We start from the raw sequence: 18,592 nt of genomic DNA, 5'->3' as shown, positions 1-18,592 counted from the left end.
TGCTTGCGGTACATGCTATGAATAGCCGCTATGGCTATGACATTGGCCTTTCAGATCTTGCACACCTGTTCTCGGTCAGGTCCCTTAGCCGGGGCAGGTGACCATTCAGGTGCGAGATGGGGAGAAAAATTGCATCATCTTTCCCGTGAAACCGGATGATAGCAAGTGGTTCTCTCGTTTTATCTTCGTGAAAATTGATACGCTTCCTCCTCCCACTGATTATATTGTCAGCACCTGGCGGTCTACTCGCGGTACTTACATGCCCTTACTTGGTAACTTTTTATTTTGACACTTATATTTCCTTACTTGGCTTTTTGCGTAGGTTTGCATCATCTGATTCCATCTTCCGACGAGGTTGCGTCTTTGACTAAGCTTTTTGGACCTCCGGAGGAACGCAGGACGTTCACCAATCTGGTTCAGGATTCTGCATCTGGAGCTGCTTCGAAAGAGGGTGAACTTGAAGAAGAAGAAGAAGGAGAAGTGGAAGTACGAGAATCAATGTCAACTGGTGCGTTGTTCTTCCTTTCTTGACTATGTTCTGTTTCTGGATACTTACTATTTCTGGTTCTGACTCGATCCTTTTGTTTCCAGGCTCTGCAAAATCCAAAATTTCGCTGGACGATGTCTTGGCCCAAAGAGAAAAGAAGCAGGTCGAGGCTGCTCCGAAGCCAGCTGAGAAGAGAAAGTCTACTCCTGCCCCCGGTTCTGGACCTCGTCCCAAAAGAAGATCTGCTGCTGTGGGCCGGGCTAAGGAGCAGACTCCTATTGAAGCCACTCCTCTGGCTGTGAGGCCTCCATTACCTGGGCATGGGTCGTCTGCTTCTGGAGATGCTCCGGTTCCCAAACCTGTTCCTGGTCCTGTCCCAGCTATGCCTGCGTCTGGTGTGATTCCAACGTCTGAAACCATCCCTGCTTCTGGAGCTACCCCTGCTTCTGGAGTTGCCCCTGCTTCTGGAGCTGCTCCTGCTTCTGGGGCTACTTCTGGTTCCAAATCTGCTCCGGGGGTTATTGTCTTTACACTTCCAGACAATTTTGGAAAGGCTAAGTCTACGAGTAGCTTGGACTTAATGAGCCAGATGCTTCTTCCAGCTCCTAGGTAGGTCTGCGTTGGATAGCAATCCTTTGCCTGACTTGGTGGATCGTGCAGCTGAGCATTCTTTTGAGGTAAACGATCATTGGCTGCTGCTATATATATAATTTTTTTTTTTTTTGACGCTTGGTTCTGGTGCACCAGTCCTTCCAGATGGCTCTGTATCTGCGGGAGAAGGTGTCTCTCCTAGTAGCAGAAAATGCGAAACTCCAGAAGCTGGCGAAAGAAGCCAATGAGGATAGGCTTAAGACTCAGGCTGATCTAAATAAGTCCCAGAGTCTGCTGTTGGAGGAGGCCACTCGGAAGCAGAGTTTGCAAAACAATCTTTCTCTTGCTGAAGGGCGGATTTCTGTCTTTGAGAAGAAGGTCACGATCTTGAGAAGCGTGCCACGTGGTTTGAGAGATGTGCTTCAGAGGTGGAGAAACGTGTTTCAGAGGCTGAGAAACGTGCTTCAGAGGCTGAGAAACGTGCTTCTGATGCGGAGGCTTATGTTTCTCAGATCCAGGAGGAGAAGGCTTCTGAGGTGCAGGAGTTAAAAGAGACTTTGGCGAATGCTCTGTCCTACGCTGCTTTGGAAACGAAGATCAAGTGCATAAAGGCGTTCCAGGAGGGAGAGCATTCGGCTTGGGACTTAGGAGCTGAAGAGGGGAAGCTTGTTGCTGCTTTCCCCGATGGTCTGAACCTGGATGTGTTGGCTGGTTTGGTGGAACCCGTGTCTTTGCTTCGCCGATGATCGGGATCTTTGAGGAAGAGGTGAATTCTCATGCTCCTGATACTCAGGCAGCTGCTTCTGAAGCTGTGGAGCATATTGACATAGATTAGTTTTCCTTTGCATCTGAAAGACTTTGCTATGTTTAGTTAGTTTTTGGCCCTACGGGGCATAACATCTTTATTTTGAACAGTTTATGTATTTTGGTCTGGTTCTGGTGCCAGACGTACTTTGCTTTTGCGGCTTAAGTATTTTCTAATGGTTATCTCTTTGTGTCGTACCGTTTCTGGTGCTTTGTTTTGTGCATGCACGTCGTTTGTTTGGCCATCGCTGTTAGATTGCTGGCTAAGGGGTCTAGTATGCCCACTCGTCCAGAGGAGCCAGGCTTGCGTGGGTGCTAATGCATCGCGGGAGGTCAAGTTGTCCCGGTTGTACGTGCTTAGCCACGGACACACGTCTTCTCGTAATGAATACAGGCTCTGCCAGATTAGTTTGCATCTTATTTACTTGGCTTATTTGAAAAAATTTAAATTATTCAAGGTGGTTTTACAACTTAAAACTTGTTAGAATTAAAATACGAGCAAGGCTATTAGAACCAGAAATGTTGAATTCAAAAATAACGTTTTAGAGCCAGAAAACATTCAGAATCAGGAGATATTCAGACCCAGAAAAATATTTAGAAATGGAAAAATATTTTAGAAGCGGAAAAAATATCTTTAGGGCCGAGAAAAATATTTGGAGACATAAAAATACTCGAGAGACAAAAAATATTCGGGGCCGTAAAATATGTAAGGCAATATCTAGAACTGGCCGGATCAGTATCGGTAGGCCGAGTACCCAGTTGTTGACCATGCTGGTGACTTAAGTAAAATATTTTTTCAAGTGGGTGATATTCCGAGATCTGGGAACCATTTGCCCCTCCATAGTCATGAGTCGGTAGGCTCCATTTTCAACTCGTGCTTTCTACTTGGTATGGCCCCTCCCGGTTGTAGGCGAATTTCCCCGCTTGCTGGTTCTTGGTATTCTGGAAGACTTTCCTCGGACCGGATCTCCCACCTGCAGAGTTCTTACTTTTACGTTCTTGTTGTAGCTTTTAGCCACAATCTGTCGGTAGGAAGCCATCCCGATCCGGGCGCCGGTTCGAGTTCATCTATCGTGTCCAGGCTGCTTGCCATTTCCACCTGGTTCCGGTCTTCTGTGATGCATCCATATCTGTGGGTTGGGACCCTAACTTCGGATGGGATGACTGCTTCTGCTCCGAACACCAAGCTGAAGGGGGTTTGCCCCGTTGCGGCCTTTGGTGTGGTTCTGTCAGCCCAGAGAACCAGAGGTAGCTCTTCTGCCCATTTGCCCCCAATCTCTTCTAGTTTCTTTTTCAAGTTTTCAATGATAATCTTATTGTTGGATTCAGCTTGTCCATTGGACTGGGGGTTCCTAGGAGTAGATTTCTGCAGCGAGATATTCCACCTAGCACAAAAAGTTTTCGTCTTATTTCCAATGAATTGGGACCCATTATCACATATAATCTCAGATGGAATGCCAAACCTGCATATGATATTGCGTTTAATGAAAGATATCACCTGAGTTTCTGTAACCTGGGAGAATGATTCTGCTTCTATCCATTTGGAGAAGTAATCTGTCATGGCGAGCATGTAGACTTTATTTCCTGGTGCTCAGGGTAGAGGTCCCACGATGTCCATTCCCCACTTCATGAAGGGCCATGGTGAGATAACCTGGTGTAGAGGCTCTGCAGGCTGGTGGCTAACGTGGGCGTGCCTTTGGCAAGCGTCACATCTTTTTGCGAATTCCACAGCATCTTTGCGCATTGTGGGCCAGAAGTATCCCTGCCTCAGTGCCTTGTTGGACAGGCTCCTGCTCCCTGCATGGTTTCCACATTCTCCACTGTGGAGAGCATGCAAAACAGCCTGAGACTCTTCCCGATCCAGGCATCTGAAGTAGGGTCCAGCGAGGGATTTCCTGAAAAGAACATCAATTAGTATGAATCTGGACGCTCTCATTTTGAAGCTCCTTACCTCCTTTTTATCTGCTGGTAGGACGTCATTTTGCAACCAGTCTAGGTAGGGTTTCCTCCAATCTGGAGTATTTTCTTCGCTGCTGGTGCTGCACACCTTTTCTGCTTCCTGCTGAGATTTTAGTGTTGCTGGCTCCAGCACGTGGACAATTGGTATCGTGGAGATAGTTCCTGTCTTGAAGGTTGCCCCTAGGGTGGCTAGTGCATCTTCTTCTGGATTCTGCTCCCTGGGGATTTGCTTGATGTTGAATGTGACAAATCTGATTTTCAGCTCCTTTGCTACGTCTAGATATGTCATCATCATGGGATCCCTGGCCTCATAGCAGTCATTAACATGGTTAACTATAAGCTTAGAATCACTGCAGACCTGAAGGTGCTTGATTTTCAGATCCAGAGCCAGCTTCAGACCCAGGATTAGTGCCTCATATTCTGCTTCGTTGTTTGTGGCTTTGAATTCACATCGTACGGCTTGGAATATGAGGTCTCCCTGGGGTGATTTGAGGACCAGCCCTACTCCTCCTCCTTTGGCGTTGGAGGCTCCGTCCACATGTAGCTCCCATACTTGCTCTCCTTTGTCTTCTTCCAGATTCAGGATGTCCCGTTCGGCCCGGGTCCGAGTCTTTGCCGACACAAAGTCGGACACAAAGTCTGCCAGAGCCTGAGACTTCATGGCCGTACGGGGTTCAAACTTCAAATCGTACCCGCTCAAATGTACGGACCATTTAGCCATTCTTCCTGACAATTCTGGTTTTCTCATGATAGTTTTAAGAGGGTAATTAGTTATCACAGAAATTGTATGAGACTCGAAGTAGGGACGCAATTTATAGGATGCAGTAACTAGTGCAAGGACAAGTTTTTCTAGTGATGTGTACCGGTCTCTGCCGGAAGCGGAGACTTATCGATGTAGTATACCGGATCTTTGTGATCCTTGCTTTGCTCTCGTACTAGCACCGCACCGATCGTCGCTTCAGGATCGACAGATACAGAACAGTGGTTCTCTTGGCTCGTTTCGACAGGAGAGGTGGGGTCTTTGAGATAACGCTTCAACTCCCCGAAATGCTTTCTCGTGGTCGTCCGTCCACTCAAATCTTTGGCTTTTTCTGAGTATATCATAGAATAGCCCGCATCCGTCCGAGGATCCGGATATGAATCTGTTTAAGGCCGTCACTCTTCCGCTTAGGCGCCGGACGTCTTTTGGTTTCTGCGGTGATTCCAGTGCAGAATTGCTCTTATTTGCTCTTGTCGGCCTCTATCCCCCTCTGGGTCACCATGTACCCTAGGAACTTTCCACTGGATACTCCGAAGGTACACTTCGTAGGATTCAGCTTCATTTGGTATTTCCCGAGGGTATTGAAAGTTTCGCTGTCTTTGGGGTCTTTGTGAAGCTCGCTTTCGATTTGACGACCATATCGTCTATATATACTTCCATAGTTTGGCCTATTTGTTCTTTAAACATCATGTTTACCAGCCTCTGATAGGTAGATCCTGCATTTTTCAGTCCAAAAGGCATGACATTATAACAATAGATACCTCTCTCGGATCCGAACGTCTTTTTTCCTGGTCACTGGGGTGCATCTTTATCTGGTTATATCCGCTCCAGGCATCCAGGAATGTCAGCATCTCGTGGCCCACAGTAGCATCCACCATGCCGTCTATGTGTGGTAGAGGGAATGGATCCTTTGGACAAGCTTTGTTTAAATCCGTGAAATCGACGCAGACCCTCCACTTGCCATTCTTCTTTGGGACCACTACCACATTAGACAACCACTCTGGGTATTTTACTTCACGAATCTTTCCCCGCAACAAGCGGTTATCTACTTCTTGATTTATGACCTGGTTTCTTTCAGAAGCAAATTTTCTTCTTTTCTGCTGCACAGGTTTATGGCTTGGATCCACACTTAGCTTGTGAGTTATCACACTTGGGTCTATCCCTACCATATCATCATGTGACCAAGAAAAGCAATCTATGTTAGCTCTCAACAACCGAACGAGTTCTTCACGAATCTTACCTCTACACTCAGATCCAATGAGAACAGTTCATTCTGGGTGGAGCGAGTCCAGGATGACTTCGTCTAGTTCTGCCTGCTGAGGCTCAATGTACTCGTCCTGGATGCGCTGGCTCTGTAATTGCTATGCGGGCGAACCTGTTGTTGGCTTCAGAGCCACCTTGTAGCAATCCTTAGCTTCTTCCTGATCCCCACGTATTTCTTGCACCCCCCAAGGTGTTGGAAACTTCAGGCATTGGTGGTACGTTGAGGGAATTTCTTTCATCTCGTGGATCCAGGGCCTGCCAAGGATTACATTGTAAGTAGAGGGCCCATCAATAACCAGATACCTTACCTGTTTGTTTACACCCCCGGCGTAGGTTGGGATGATGATTTCTCCTAGGGAGTGCTTTGTTTCGCAACCGAAACCAACCAAGGAAATTGCCTTCTTTGCTAGATCTTTCTCGGTGAATCCCATTCCTTTGAGTGTTTCCATCATGATCAAGTTGACGGAGCTTCCAAAGATCACCAAGATCTTTTTCACCTTGCAATTTCCTATGGGAAGCGTGATGATTAGAGCATCGTGGTCTTTGTTCGGAGCAGATCCCGCGTCTCGTTTCGTCGAAGGTGACCGATGGCGGTCTCGTGGTTAACCCCGCATGAGCTCTCTCGGTCTGTCTCCCTTAGTCCTGGTTGCGTGCCTCTTAGCTGCTGAGTAGGTCAGCCCACACAGCTCCGATCCACCTGTAATGACATTCACAGTTCTAGAGCAATGAGGAGGGGGAGATGGCAGAACCTGGTCCGCTGAATTTACTCTGGTTGCGTTTCTGGGTAGGAGGTGATCCAGGTTTCCTTGGTCGTAGTGTAATTTGACTTCCTTTCTGAGGGAGTGGCATTCATCGGTGTTGTGGGTGTTGCTGCCGTGGAACTCACACTTCTTGCCTGTGTCTCTGCTGCTGGGGTTTCCTTCTGGAAGTTTTGGTCATCTGACTCTGCGTCCCAGCTCCTTCAAGGCTTTGAATAGTCCTGCAAGATTGGTAGTGAAACCATACTCACTTACTTTCGGAGGCAGATCTGCTTCGCCCTTTTCTTCAGAATTTCCAGAAACTTTATTCACGCTCCTGCTGTAGGGTTTGGATCTTTCGCTCTTCTTCTCTACTGAAGCCTTTCTGGATACTGGGTCTGAATCATAAGTGCCTCTTATAGGTGCAGAGTCTTCTTCCAGCCTCATGACAGCAATCGCCTTCGATTGCACCTCCTCAAAGGTAGTGCATGGATGCATGGTTAGTTCCTTGTATAGCTGTGAATCCTGGTGCAGCCCTCGGCGGAAGGCTTGTATAACGGTTGCTATATCACACCTCGGAATTGACACCTTCTCTTTGTTGAACCGGTTTAAGTAATCACGGGTAGATTCCTCAAACCCTTGCACTATCCGGTAGAGGTCACTGGTTTGCTTCTCCGGCTTTCTGCTGCTGGCGAACTGTTGGTTGAAGGCGTTGACTAGGTCGGCGAAGCTGGATATGCTTTAGTTAGGTAGACCGACGAACCACTGCAGGGCTGCTCCTGACAGTGTCGACCCGAAACCCTTGCACATACAAGCTTCCTTTAGAGATCCAGTTGCGGTTATCACCATCATTTTCTGCTTGTAGTGGTTGATATGGTCAAGTGGATCCGTGGTTCCGTCGTAGAGTGTCATAGCTGGTGGCACACATCCTTTAGGAACACCGATTAGAGCTATATCATCCACGAATGGTGAGTCTGCGTAGCTATCTTTGGCTGCTTTCTCCAGCGGACGAGCTACGCTTGGTATCATATACATTAGCTCCCTCAGCTCCTGGTATTGCTTTGCTCCAAAAATTACCCGCTCTCTGCAAGAGGGTTAGAAACAAAGTGAAATGAACCAAAGAGGTGTACCTCCTAGCCAGGGTGCTCCAGAAAGTTGGCCTGGTGCTGGGTGACTGGTTACTGGTGTTGCACTGATTATGGATCCATGCTGTCATCCCGGTGTCTGCTGTGATCCGCCGATCCAGGCTCCACTGGTGAACTGGTTGCAGGGTAGAATTGCTGTATTGAGGGCAGATCTAGATTGTCATCCTGGTGTCTGGTGTGCGGGGGTACCTGAAAAGAGTGGAAGGTCAGAACCTGACGGGGTGCTAAACAGTGCATTACCTGTTGTCTGATGCAGACTGGGTGGATTATCGAATGACAGACATCCCAATCCTCTTGGCTCGATTGGTTCGCTGGGTTCTACCCTCGCAAGATCCAGCCTGGTAACTAGTTCTGACGGGATTGGTCGACCCGATCCTCCACCGCTGGTTCTGGTCGGAGCCTCTGGTGCTGTTGTTGGTTTAGTTTGGACTGCTGTTACGATCTGAGCAATCAGGTTCTGGTTGTCCTTCCTCAGATCCTCAACGGCCCGACGCAGAGTGTCCATCCCCTGAATCATCACCTGCATCGGATCAAGCGCTGGAGATCTGCTTCGGAAAACTTCTGCGCCTGAGCCTTCCTGAGTCTGGCTCCTGGATACAGCTTCACTTCTGCTGGGGCTGCTTTCCCTACTGGATTTGGATCGACCGATGCACTGTTGCCTTTGGAATCTGCGGTGGTTTCTGAGGCTGGAGCATGGCTCGTCGACATCTTGCCGAGGATCGTCCGGCCGGATCTTTGGGATGCACCGACCGATCCTGCAGATGCGAAGTAATTCTGCTCCGGAAGGCGGTGGCATGCTCGGGCCGGGAAGGGTTCTCGCCGTTCCAGACATGGTGACGGCTGGTTCGATCTTGCGAGTATTGGCTATAGAAAATGATCACTATGCCCCACGGTGGGCGCCAAACTGTTTTGGTAAAAATTTACCGAGTTATTAATTTAATTGGTGAGTGATAGTGATTGATCTACGGCCGATTAATATTGGATTATGACGAATTTAAGGAGTGAATATGCAATGAAGTAAAGAAGGAAAAGATAAGCAACAAGGATGACACGAGAGATTTTTGGTGACGCGAAAAACCCGGTGTGGGAACAACCGCGGGGGGAGTCGGAATCCCGCCAACTTTGCACTATAATCGATGTAAAAACGCCCAAGTAAGGAAATACAATTTTTAGGTTGCTAGATAATTATCGCCAATTACTGATGGATTTTTAGAGTGAGTTCTTGCTCGACGATATGGTGAATGCCCTTTGCACGTTGCTCTTCCTTTGCTTTTATAGCTGCCAGAATCAGAAATTAAAATTGTCTAACCGTTCCCCGCTTCTGCTCCTGGATACTTGGTCAAATTCCTAAAGAATAGGTGGTTGTTAGTTGACTTCAAAAGATATTTCCTTTGTTGCACGTGTGGTATTTTTGCTTCAATATGTGCTTGTTCCCTTTTTCAATCTTATGGCCCATAGCTTGCCACCTCAGCGATCCATCTCTCCTTTCCTTTACCAACCGTTGTGTGCCACGTCGTCCCTCGATTGTCCTCCTTTTTTCCAGTAAAACAATGCCACGTCGCGTATGATAAAATTCACTTTTTATCCCTAACACCCCTTACTTAAGATCTTTGTGAACATCCGTTTTCATTGGCATCCACGAGAGTCATTCTAGACATAGAATGCTAAGGGTAACGAGTTCTTAGTGTTCATGTCACTACTTTGTGTCTTGACATGGCACGAGGTATTCGAACGGTTCCAATTTTCCATAAAAATTGGTGGCGATTCCACAAATGCAGGCTTATTCGAGCCCTTTCACGCGCGCCGCGGGTGGCCCATGTCCACATATGCGCAAATTCTTATTTCCGCACTTCCCCTATGACTGCCAGACAAAAACCTCTCTCACGCGCCCTGACCCACCCAGACCACTAAGACCCGTCACCCCTCTAACTTTCCCACCCGGCCACCACCCTCGTTTACTCTCTCGACCACCTCAGGCTCCCGCTTCTCCTTGAACGTCGCCCCCATTGACCAGACGACTACCATAAGCACCCTCCCATGCCACCCTCTTCCCCATCGACCTCAATTTTCAAAACCCTAATTTTATCTCCTCTATTTTGATTTAGATCTATGTAACTTGATGCAAAAAAGATTTATTGCGGTGATTAGTGAGGTCAGAATTAGTAATTATCACCCAGGTAGCACAAACACTCCTCCTAACTAGCCGTCCCGTATCTGACATCGTGTCAGACACACGCGGACACACCTAAATGTGTCGGATTTCTATAAACGAGGAATGAGATGTTGAAAGACTGAAAAAGATTGATTAGAGGACGGATTTGAGTGGAAAATGAGAGTAAGTTATAGTCAAATTTTACCTTCAATTATTTAAATTTAATATTAAATACATTTACAAAAATAAATGGTACGTTAGTTATAACTATAAAATATATATTTTATTAAATTTAAATAACGTGTCCCGTGTTTTAAATTTTATGGGATGCCGTCTCCGTGTTCGTATCGTGTATGTGTTCGTTTTAGCGCTACCTATTGTTAACACTACGAATTAAGATTTGTAATTAGAAATTGGAGGATTTGTTTAATTTTTTAGAGGGAGAGAAGAAGAAAGAATTTGTTTAAGGTGTGAAAAATTTATGAAAAAGAAATCTGAGTAAATTTTTTGTAGAGAAGTAAAAGTAGTAACTACATCATCGTATCCGATCCATTATCGTCCGTATGAATTTTCTCAATCGGTACAAGATTGGGATCACATATCCCCGAAGAACCCAATATTGAAAGCCAAAAGCCACTGTTACCTTTATTGTAGTACATTGCCAATCGCCAGCAAAATCTCATCCAGAATGTCGCGCATAGCTTAATTTTTATGCTTCTAAATCGGTAATGTTTTATTTTCACCCAAATTTCTTTATTAGATAAATGTTTCCTCTTTTTTTTTTCTTGTTTACTGCTAATTTCTTTTGATGTTTACTTTTTGCTGTCTTTATTTCCAATTGTAGTTCAATTTGCTTCAGTTAGTTATTTGCTTTATCTGATTACAATAATTCTCCCCCAAAAATAGTGAAGTAATTGACTGTGACGGAGTGAATGGGTCGATATTATATTATTTCCCTGTGCTCCTTTGTTTCACAAATGCTTGCGACGGGTATATCCGTTTAAACTTAAAATTAGTCAAATAGATTGATGGAACAAAATTGATATGCATGTCGACTAGCAAAAAGCTTATCCCATCTATCTAGAATTCTAGATGGGCTAAAATTTGAGTCGCGGGGTAAGTTGTACTAGCAACCTAGGTAGCACGGACACTCCTCCTAATCAGCCTTCCCGGGTCGGACACCCGTGTCGGACACGATACTCGTCGGACACACGTCAAAACGTGTCGGACACTTGTAAAGCCGTGTCTAACTTTCATCTTTTATTTGGGCACGTGTCCGTCATGTGTCCATGGTATTTTGAGCCGTGTCCATGGTATTTGGACACACCTTCAAACGGAATCAAGTTGAATTTAAGTTAAACGGCGTGAATTGTTATATGGTTGAATTTGGTGGGGAAATAAGTTGAATTGGGGACAAATGATGTTCTTTGGACTAGTAATGAGATGTCGAAATAGATTGATTATAAGTTGGTTTTTGGTTTTGGAAATGAGAACGACTTATAATTAACGCAAGTTTTACCTTCACTTATTTAAATTTAATATTCAATACTTTTTCAAAAATAAAATCACACATATATAACTATAAAATACATATTTTATTAAATTTAAATGATGTGTCCCGTGTCCTAAATTTCAAAGGATGCCGTGTCACGTGTCCGTGTCGTGTCCGTTTTGGTGCTACCTAGCTAGCAACACAAAGAGGCTATTTCCGAATAGCCTAAAATAAAATTGCATTGAGAAGTGCATCAAAGAACCTCTAGTTCACAAGAGAAAGAAGCGAAACCACTTTAGTGAGTCATTTTGATTTATTCCATCATAATCTAGAACCAAACAGTAATGAATCGCTGGCTCCACTGGTAATATGGAAACAGTTGATTTACAACTATTTAAATAAAATAAAAGGGAGTTGTATTTTTCTTGTTTAAATTAGTCCGCAAATTCTTTGTTTCAGTCGGGCATAGATGACCATTTTATGGTTAAATGTAACCACAATTATATGGCCAGTGTTACAACTTATGGTAACTTGTTTTTCAATAATGGTCAATTTGGCTATAAAATGGTTACAAAATCTCGTCTTATTGCTTCAAACCAAAATGGTCATGGTCGGTCTGAAGCAAGACCTGATGAAATTACTCAAGTTGCACGGAAAATTGCTTTTGGAAAAGTCTTACTATGAACATGGCAGGCAACTTGATGGCAATGTGACAACACCTTCCTTTGGCCCCTTAACTGTCCTTGAATAATTGAAGAAACCATGTGAGGTTAATATGCAAGGCAGTGAGGACAAACATCATTGCTTACAAAATATCAATACAAACATCAACAACTACATTGTGTTAAAACTTAAAACTGAAAAAAAAGATAATGGCTACTGGAATTGTACTTACAGTTGCTGAAAAACTGTATGCAGCACTCCATAGTCAGGAATTGAGAGATGTGTGCTCAATGTTTGGGTATGAATCCCAACTTGATGACCTTAAGCTCACTGTCTCCACCATCAAGTGTGTTCTTCTCGATGCCGAATCTAAACACCAAGAGCTCAATAATGAAGGTAGGGAATATATAGAGAGGCTTAAGGAGGCTGTTTACAATGTCGATGACCTGCTCGACGAGTTTAATACCATGGTCCAGAAGAATAAGCTCATGAAGGGTGGTAAGAGCTCTAAAAAGGTACGCCGCTTCTTCTCTCGTTCCAATCAGGTCCTTGTTGCTTTCAATATGTCGCGTGAGATTAAGAACCTTAGGAGCAAGTTGGATAAAATTGCTAAAGATCGTCAACAATTTGGGTTTACTGATGTTTATGTGCCTATTAAGAGAAAACAAATGACCATGTCTTTTGCTGCTGAAGATAGTATTATCGGTAGGGAGTCTGATAGGGAGGCTATTGTGGAAATGTTGCTTGGACGGTCAGAGCTTTCAAATGTTGTCGGTCACAAGGTTTCTTACGTCACTATTGTTGGGATTGGTGGGTTGGGGAAAACCGCCCTTGCTCAACTGGTGTATAATGATGGTGTGGTTGGAACGGCATTTGAATTGAGGCTGTGGGTTTGCGTTTCTGACGATTTCGTCTTGGAAAAAATATTTCGCCAGATGCTTGGAAGAGATGTGTTTAATTTAGAAGATTTACAAACACAAGTTCGGAATTTGATAGAGGGGAAAAGGTATTTGCTTGTCTTAGACGATGTATGGAGCGAAAGCCGTGATGAATGGGATAAACTGAAATCATTTTTGGATTTAGGTAGCATGGGAAGTAGAGTAGTGATTACTAGTCGCTCAAAGAAGGTTGCAAAAGTGGTTGCACATGATTTGATGTACGAGTTGAAAGGCCTCTCGGAAGAAAATTCTTGGAACTTATTTAAGAGATTAGCATTTGAACAAGGAAAAGAACCTATGGATAGTACTCATCATCTCTTTGACATCGGCAAAGAGATTGTGAAAAAATGTGCGGACGTCCCTTTAGCCATAAGGGTGGCAGCTAGCATGTTATATGATCAGGATGAGAGGAAGTGGATATCCTTAAAAAATGCGAATTTGATGGAAATGGGACTAGGTGAGAATGGAGTAATGTCAATATTGAAGTATAGTTATTATCATCTCACACCGGCTTTGAAGTGCTGCTTTAGCTATTGTGCACTTTTTCCAAAAGATTTCAGAATAAGCAAAGAGGCATTAGTTAGGTTGTGGTTGGCACAAGGATGCCTTGATCAACCAAGTGAATATCAAAATGAAGAAGATGTAGGCGATGAGTACTTTTCTATCTTATTGCACAGAAGCTTTTTACAAGACGTTCAAAAGGATATTTATGGTGAAACGATATATTGTAAGATGCATGATTTGATCCATGATCTTGCACAAGAAGTAGCCGGTAAAGAGACCATTGTGTTAGATTCTTCTAAAAGCCGAATGGGTAAGAGAAATATTCATCTCTCATTTACAAATGATGGATGTTACCACCTGGCTAGTTCTCTTACTCAATTGAGTGAGATGAGGACGTTACGTACTTTTCTAACACTTGGTGAAGGAAACTATCCCAATTTGTTCGAGTCTAATCTCCTTGCAAGTTGTTTCGGCCTAAAACGTTTGAGAGTATTGTACTTGACAAACTTTTCCTTTAGAACTTTACCAGATACTGTGGGTAATCTGTCACACTTGAGAGAACTTAATCTTTCTGTTAATGAAAATTTAACGGTTCTCCCTAATTCAATTACCAAATTGTACAACTTGCAAGTGCTGAATTTAGATTATACCAATGTAATGGAGCTGCCATTAGACATGAGGAGGCTTGTCAATCTCAGGCACCTGTCTCTTTACTCCTGCAACAGATTGGCGATTATGCCCCCAGGTTTGGACAATTTGACAAGTCTTCAAACTTTAAGTCGGTTTGTGGTGGAGAAGGAAGAATCTGACCAAGGTAATACAGGTCAGTTGAGAGATCTCAATGCTCTTATTAACCTGAGAGGTGAACTCTATATCAAGTTCAGCCTTATTTATACTTGTGAGGTGGCAAACTATAAGCATGTAGAGTTATTGAGATTAACTCATCTAAAGTTTTTGACCATAGAATTTGGGTATTACGGAGTTTTTCATGAAACTTTGTTGGCTTGTCTCAGACCTCACAGTAAACTCCTAAGAATTGAACTTGCTAATTATAAAGGGTTGAAGTTACCTAGTTGGGCCGAGTCATTAGCGTCCTCACTTCCAAACCTTGTTAAAATTCATTTGAGTAAGTTTGATAGCTTAGAAATTCTCCCTTCTCTAAGTAAACTTCGCCACCTCAAGGATCTTCAACTTGAGGGCATGCCCAATGTGGAGTTCATGGAGAGTGATTTGGTTCCGTGTCCTTCAGATGAAGAGTTAGTATTCTTTTCATCCTTGGAGGTGCTCGTACTATCCGACTTTGAAAACTTGAAGGGATGGTGGAGAAAAAAGATAAGCAGGGTGGGACCGTCATTTCCCTCTCTACTTGAATTGCGTATGTATGGTTGTCCAAGCTTGACAACTTTTCCTTCATGTCCAAATCTATCAACTATACAATTCGTTAGGTGTCACGAAGCACTGACCACCTTTGCGGATAAAACAGCAGTTCCAGGTATCCCCTTGCTATACATGGACACAGTGATGACAGACAACATTGGAACACTCGATTGCTTGTTTGGGATGTCTCTAGGGGGTATTTCTAGTCTCTGTATTCAATTTTTTGAGGGTGAGAGTTTCTCGACCGTATCAGAAAAGTGCATAGAGCTCGCTTCTTCTATTAAAGTGCTCCGAATATATGACTGCCTAAACCTAATGAGTTTTTCCGGGGTTGTAAAACACTTAACTAGCCTCCAGGAGCTGCGTATTGGTGGTTGTAAAAACTTGGAGTTGGAAAACAATGAAGGAGCGACTATGACGCCATGGGAATCCCTTCACTTGCTCTCCTCCTTAAGCTTTCATTCTGTTCCAAAGTTGATAAATCTGCCAAAGGAGTTTCGGTACTTGACCTCCCTTCAACGCCTGAGGATATCACGCTGTGAAAACTTGGAAGCACTACCGGAATGGATCAATTGCCTCACATCCATGCAAGAACTGCACATCACAAGGTGCAACAAACTGAAATCGTTGCCAGATGCTATCGCCAACATGCCCACTCTGAAAACTCTTTACATAATGGAGTGTGAAAACCTTAAAAGAAGATGCCGACAACCAGATGGTGAGGACTGGCACAAAGTACGCCACATCCCTTATTTACATGGAATTTTTCCTTAAATGGGGTTTAAACCCAAATTATCTACAAAAATGGGGTTTGTTTGGAACTCTTTACATAAATTGGGTCCATGTGATATCATTGTTGAAATTTTTTGTTTATTTTTTATTTAAAAAGTAAGGGGACTCTCCCCCAAAACTGCACAAATCAGAATTGTTAACATAGTAGTGTAGATGATCTGTTCCATCTGATTTGTTTCACGGCATTGTGCTGTTTCTGTTTGCTATGAACAATGATTTGCACTTTGCCACATTTACAGCAAATCAAACACGGTTTCTATTGACTGAAAATATGATGCGATCTTAGAATTTTATTAAGAAAAGCTGCACGACTTCTATTGCTATGAAACCAATTCTGGTTAAGTTGTTATTGCAGAAGTTTCCACTCTTCGTTCTGCCATGATTCCATGAAACAACATTGAGGATTTGAGGGGTTGTAACACTAATGATTCAAGACCATAGTTGATTTGATCACCCAGCTTCATCTACTGCACAAATCCGCAGCATTTTCACTCAGCTTCTGCGAAAACAGTTAACAAAACAAATGGCTACCGAAATAGTGCTCACTCTTCGTTTTTACTGCTATTTTTTCTTAATGTTTTCAGTTCCACTTTTGATGTTTATTTTTTTGCTGACTTTAATTCCAACTGTGTCACGTTATATTATTTCCCCACACTCCTTTGTTTTATGTAAAATTGAGGATATATAATCATTTACACTCCCTATTTCTTTTCCTTTATACTCCGTATATACGGAGTACAACAAAAAATTTGGAAGGTAACACCTCATCCTTAGTCACAGCTTACCATAGACCCTGCCAATTAAAAACCTATTGTTAATTTCTCGTCGGTACTACTTTGTCACCCGTATTTACGATAATTGTCAAAATTTTATATTTGTGGCTTGTTATATCAAATGTCAGTACTCAATAGTATCCTAGTGAATTAGTCAGGTTAGCAGGTCGGAGGTAAATTGCATCGTAACTTACATCAATTACAACCACACGTATTTAAGTATGAATCCCAACTTGATGACCTAAAGGGTACTGTCTCCACCATCAAGTGACATCAACTGACATCGTCTTTTCAGGAAACTTCTCACTAATTGCCTTCTTGGACATCAACTGGCATCGTCTATTGACTATTGCTAGTGAAACCTGGCCTTAAACACCCTACCTAAACTCTGCCAGTCTTGACTCTTGAGTTATGCTCAAGAATGCTGTGAAAAGCTTACGACTGTCATTATTATTATCTGTTAGCTCGAACTTATCAAAACAGCACTACAACTAAATCACGATGTATACCGTGAGCGTTTTACAATAACGTTTGGGAGACAACTTCACAAACGACACGGTATACAATAACGTTTGGGAGACAACTTCACAAACGACATCTATATTACCGCTCTCAAGGTCGGAGTCCGCCACGACCACTTTCACACAACATTCATATGTACTTAGGTTAACGGTCACATTATGCCCACTTTTACTCATGGCTACAAGACCAAACTTGGTAATATCAAATCCATAATTATGTATATCCCGATTATTAGAACTCAATTCATCCATAATTAGGTCGTTTCACACGGATTCACTCGGAACTTACAACAAATTCCTTATTGAATGCCGGTTACCACTTGCAAAATTTCCAAACTCATCTCTCGCTCTAGTACTCTCTCTCGTATTCCAGATCCCTAAGTCTTATCACCATTTATCCAAATTTACATCATTCCTCAAATCACATTTCACGTTCTCTACAACTGTTACCGGCTCATGTCATCGCTCTCTCTTACCCCTAGTTCCTCAACTATTCCCTCATCATTCTACAAATCCAAACTCGGCATATATGTCAGCCAAAATACTTGACTCGTGCTCAAAAGGTCACTCTCACACGTCCTCAAATTGCGTTCACTATCTATGAGTCCACACAACCGCTAAGTATCCAATTTTGATTGCACTCCACTACCGTCCCAGTTGTCTCTCCTGATCAATTCACCATACTCAAAGCATTATGTGGGCCAACTACCGTCCTAGTGTTCCCAAATTATCAAATTTGATGACTATGTCCAAAATCACTCATCTTGTCGGAAACATATGCTTAAGGGCTATGGTGAGAAAACACTCTTTCGAGCTTACACACAACTCTATGCCCGGATATTCCGGGTTGACTCAACGGATAAGGACGATGGGAATTAAAGCAAGCCAAAACGGATATGAAAAGGATGGGGAATCAAATAACATGGAGGGGATAGGAAATCCATGACCAACAACTTAAAATTGCCCTAATAGCACACTTGGAAAACGATGAACTTTGTAAAACGATGCAATTTCAAAACTCAACTTTAATGCAATTTTACTCAAACTCGATTCAAAAAAGCGAAATGTTATATTAAAACTTTACCATAAACGTCATTTGTCTCAAATTTCTCGAAAACTTTAATACAAAGTAGTCTGTCATAGGATGGTACATGTCACTATAGGCCAAATTCAAAGCATTATTATTCGATTGGTACAAAACATAATTTATAAGAGTTAAAATACGGGTAGGTTTATCGTTCGTTTTCGAAAAGAAAACTCTAAGGCAAAAATTTATTATGTTTGACTTCTCAAAACATTATATTTAAAGATAACTAATAAGTTGTAAATAAGGTACCTCATGAGCGTAAAATCAAAGCTTATGAATAATTTTCACAACATTTTTGGGAAATTTGTCAACCTTCAAACGAAAAATTTTTCACACCATTTTATAGAAAAATTCCAAAATAATATTATAGTTTTACAATATTATTAAACCACATTTGGGTTAATGTCAAAATTGTTCATATTCCTCACTGGTTTCAAAATTTTAGTCTAAAATTTGCAACGAAATCTTCATTTTCAAGAGAATGCACCAAACTATTAGGGATAATGGTAGTCTTTGTAAGACGATTAAAGCAAGTTCCACCTATGAA

The 18,592-nt window shown here is 42.9% G+C and overlaps 2 protein-coding genes across 2 annotated transcripts; one reads left to right on the top strand and one right to left on the bottom strand.

Annotated features, from left to right (window-relative positions):
- Nucleotides 1-3,327: 3,327 nt before the first annotated feature.
- Nucleotides 3,328-4,589, bottom strand: LOC141649771 (uncharacterized). Its single transcript, XM_074458451.1, has 2 exons — nt 3,834-4,589; nt 3,328-3,345 (listed from the first exon to the last, which is right to left on the bottom strand). Exons 1-2 carry the CDS (start codon nt 4,587-4,589, stop codon nt 3,328-3,330), a joined length of 774 nt encoding a protein of 257 aa, XP_074314552.1.
- A 5,931-nt stretch (nt 4,590-10,520) lies between these two features.
- LOC141648126 (disease resistance protein RGA2-like) lies at nt 10,521-15,932 on the top strand. Its single transcript, XM_074456611.1, has 2 exons — nt 10,521-10,623; nt 12,309-15,932. The coding sequence occupies exon 2, from the start codon at nt 12,344-12,346 to the stop codon at nt 15,644-15,646; it is 3,303 nt and encodes a 1,100-aa protein (XP_074312712.1). The 5' UTR covers nt 10,521-10,623; nt 12,309-12,343; the 3' UTR covers nt 15,647-15,932.
- The last annotated feature ends 2,660 nt before the right edge of the window (nt 15,933-18,592 follow it).

Source organism: Silene latifolia, chromosome 3 (genome assembly GCF_048544455.1).
Source record: "Silene latifolia isolate original U9 population chromosome 3, ASM4854445v1, whole genome shotgun sequence".
Taxonomy (NCBI): Eukaryota; Viridiplantae; Streptophyta; class Magnoliopsida; order Caryophyllales; family Caryophyllaceae; genus Silene; species Silene latifolia.
Note: the sequence above shows the minus strand (reverse complement) of the source record. Positions and strands in the feature narration are given on the sequence as shown.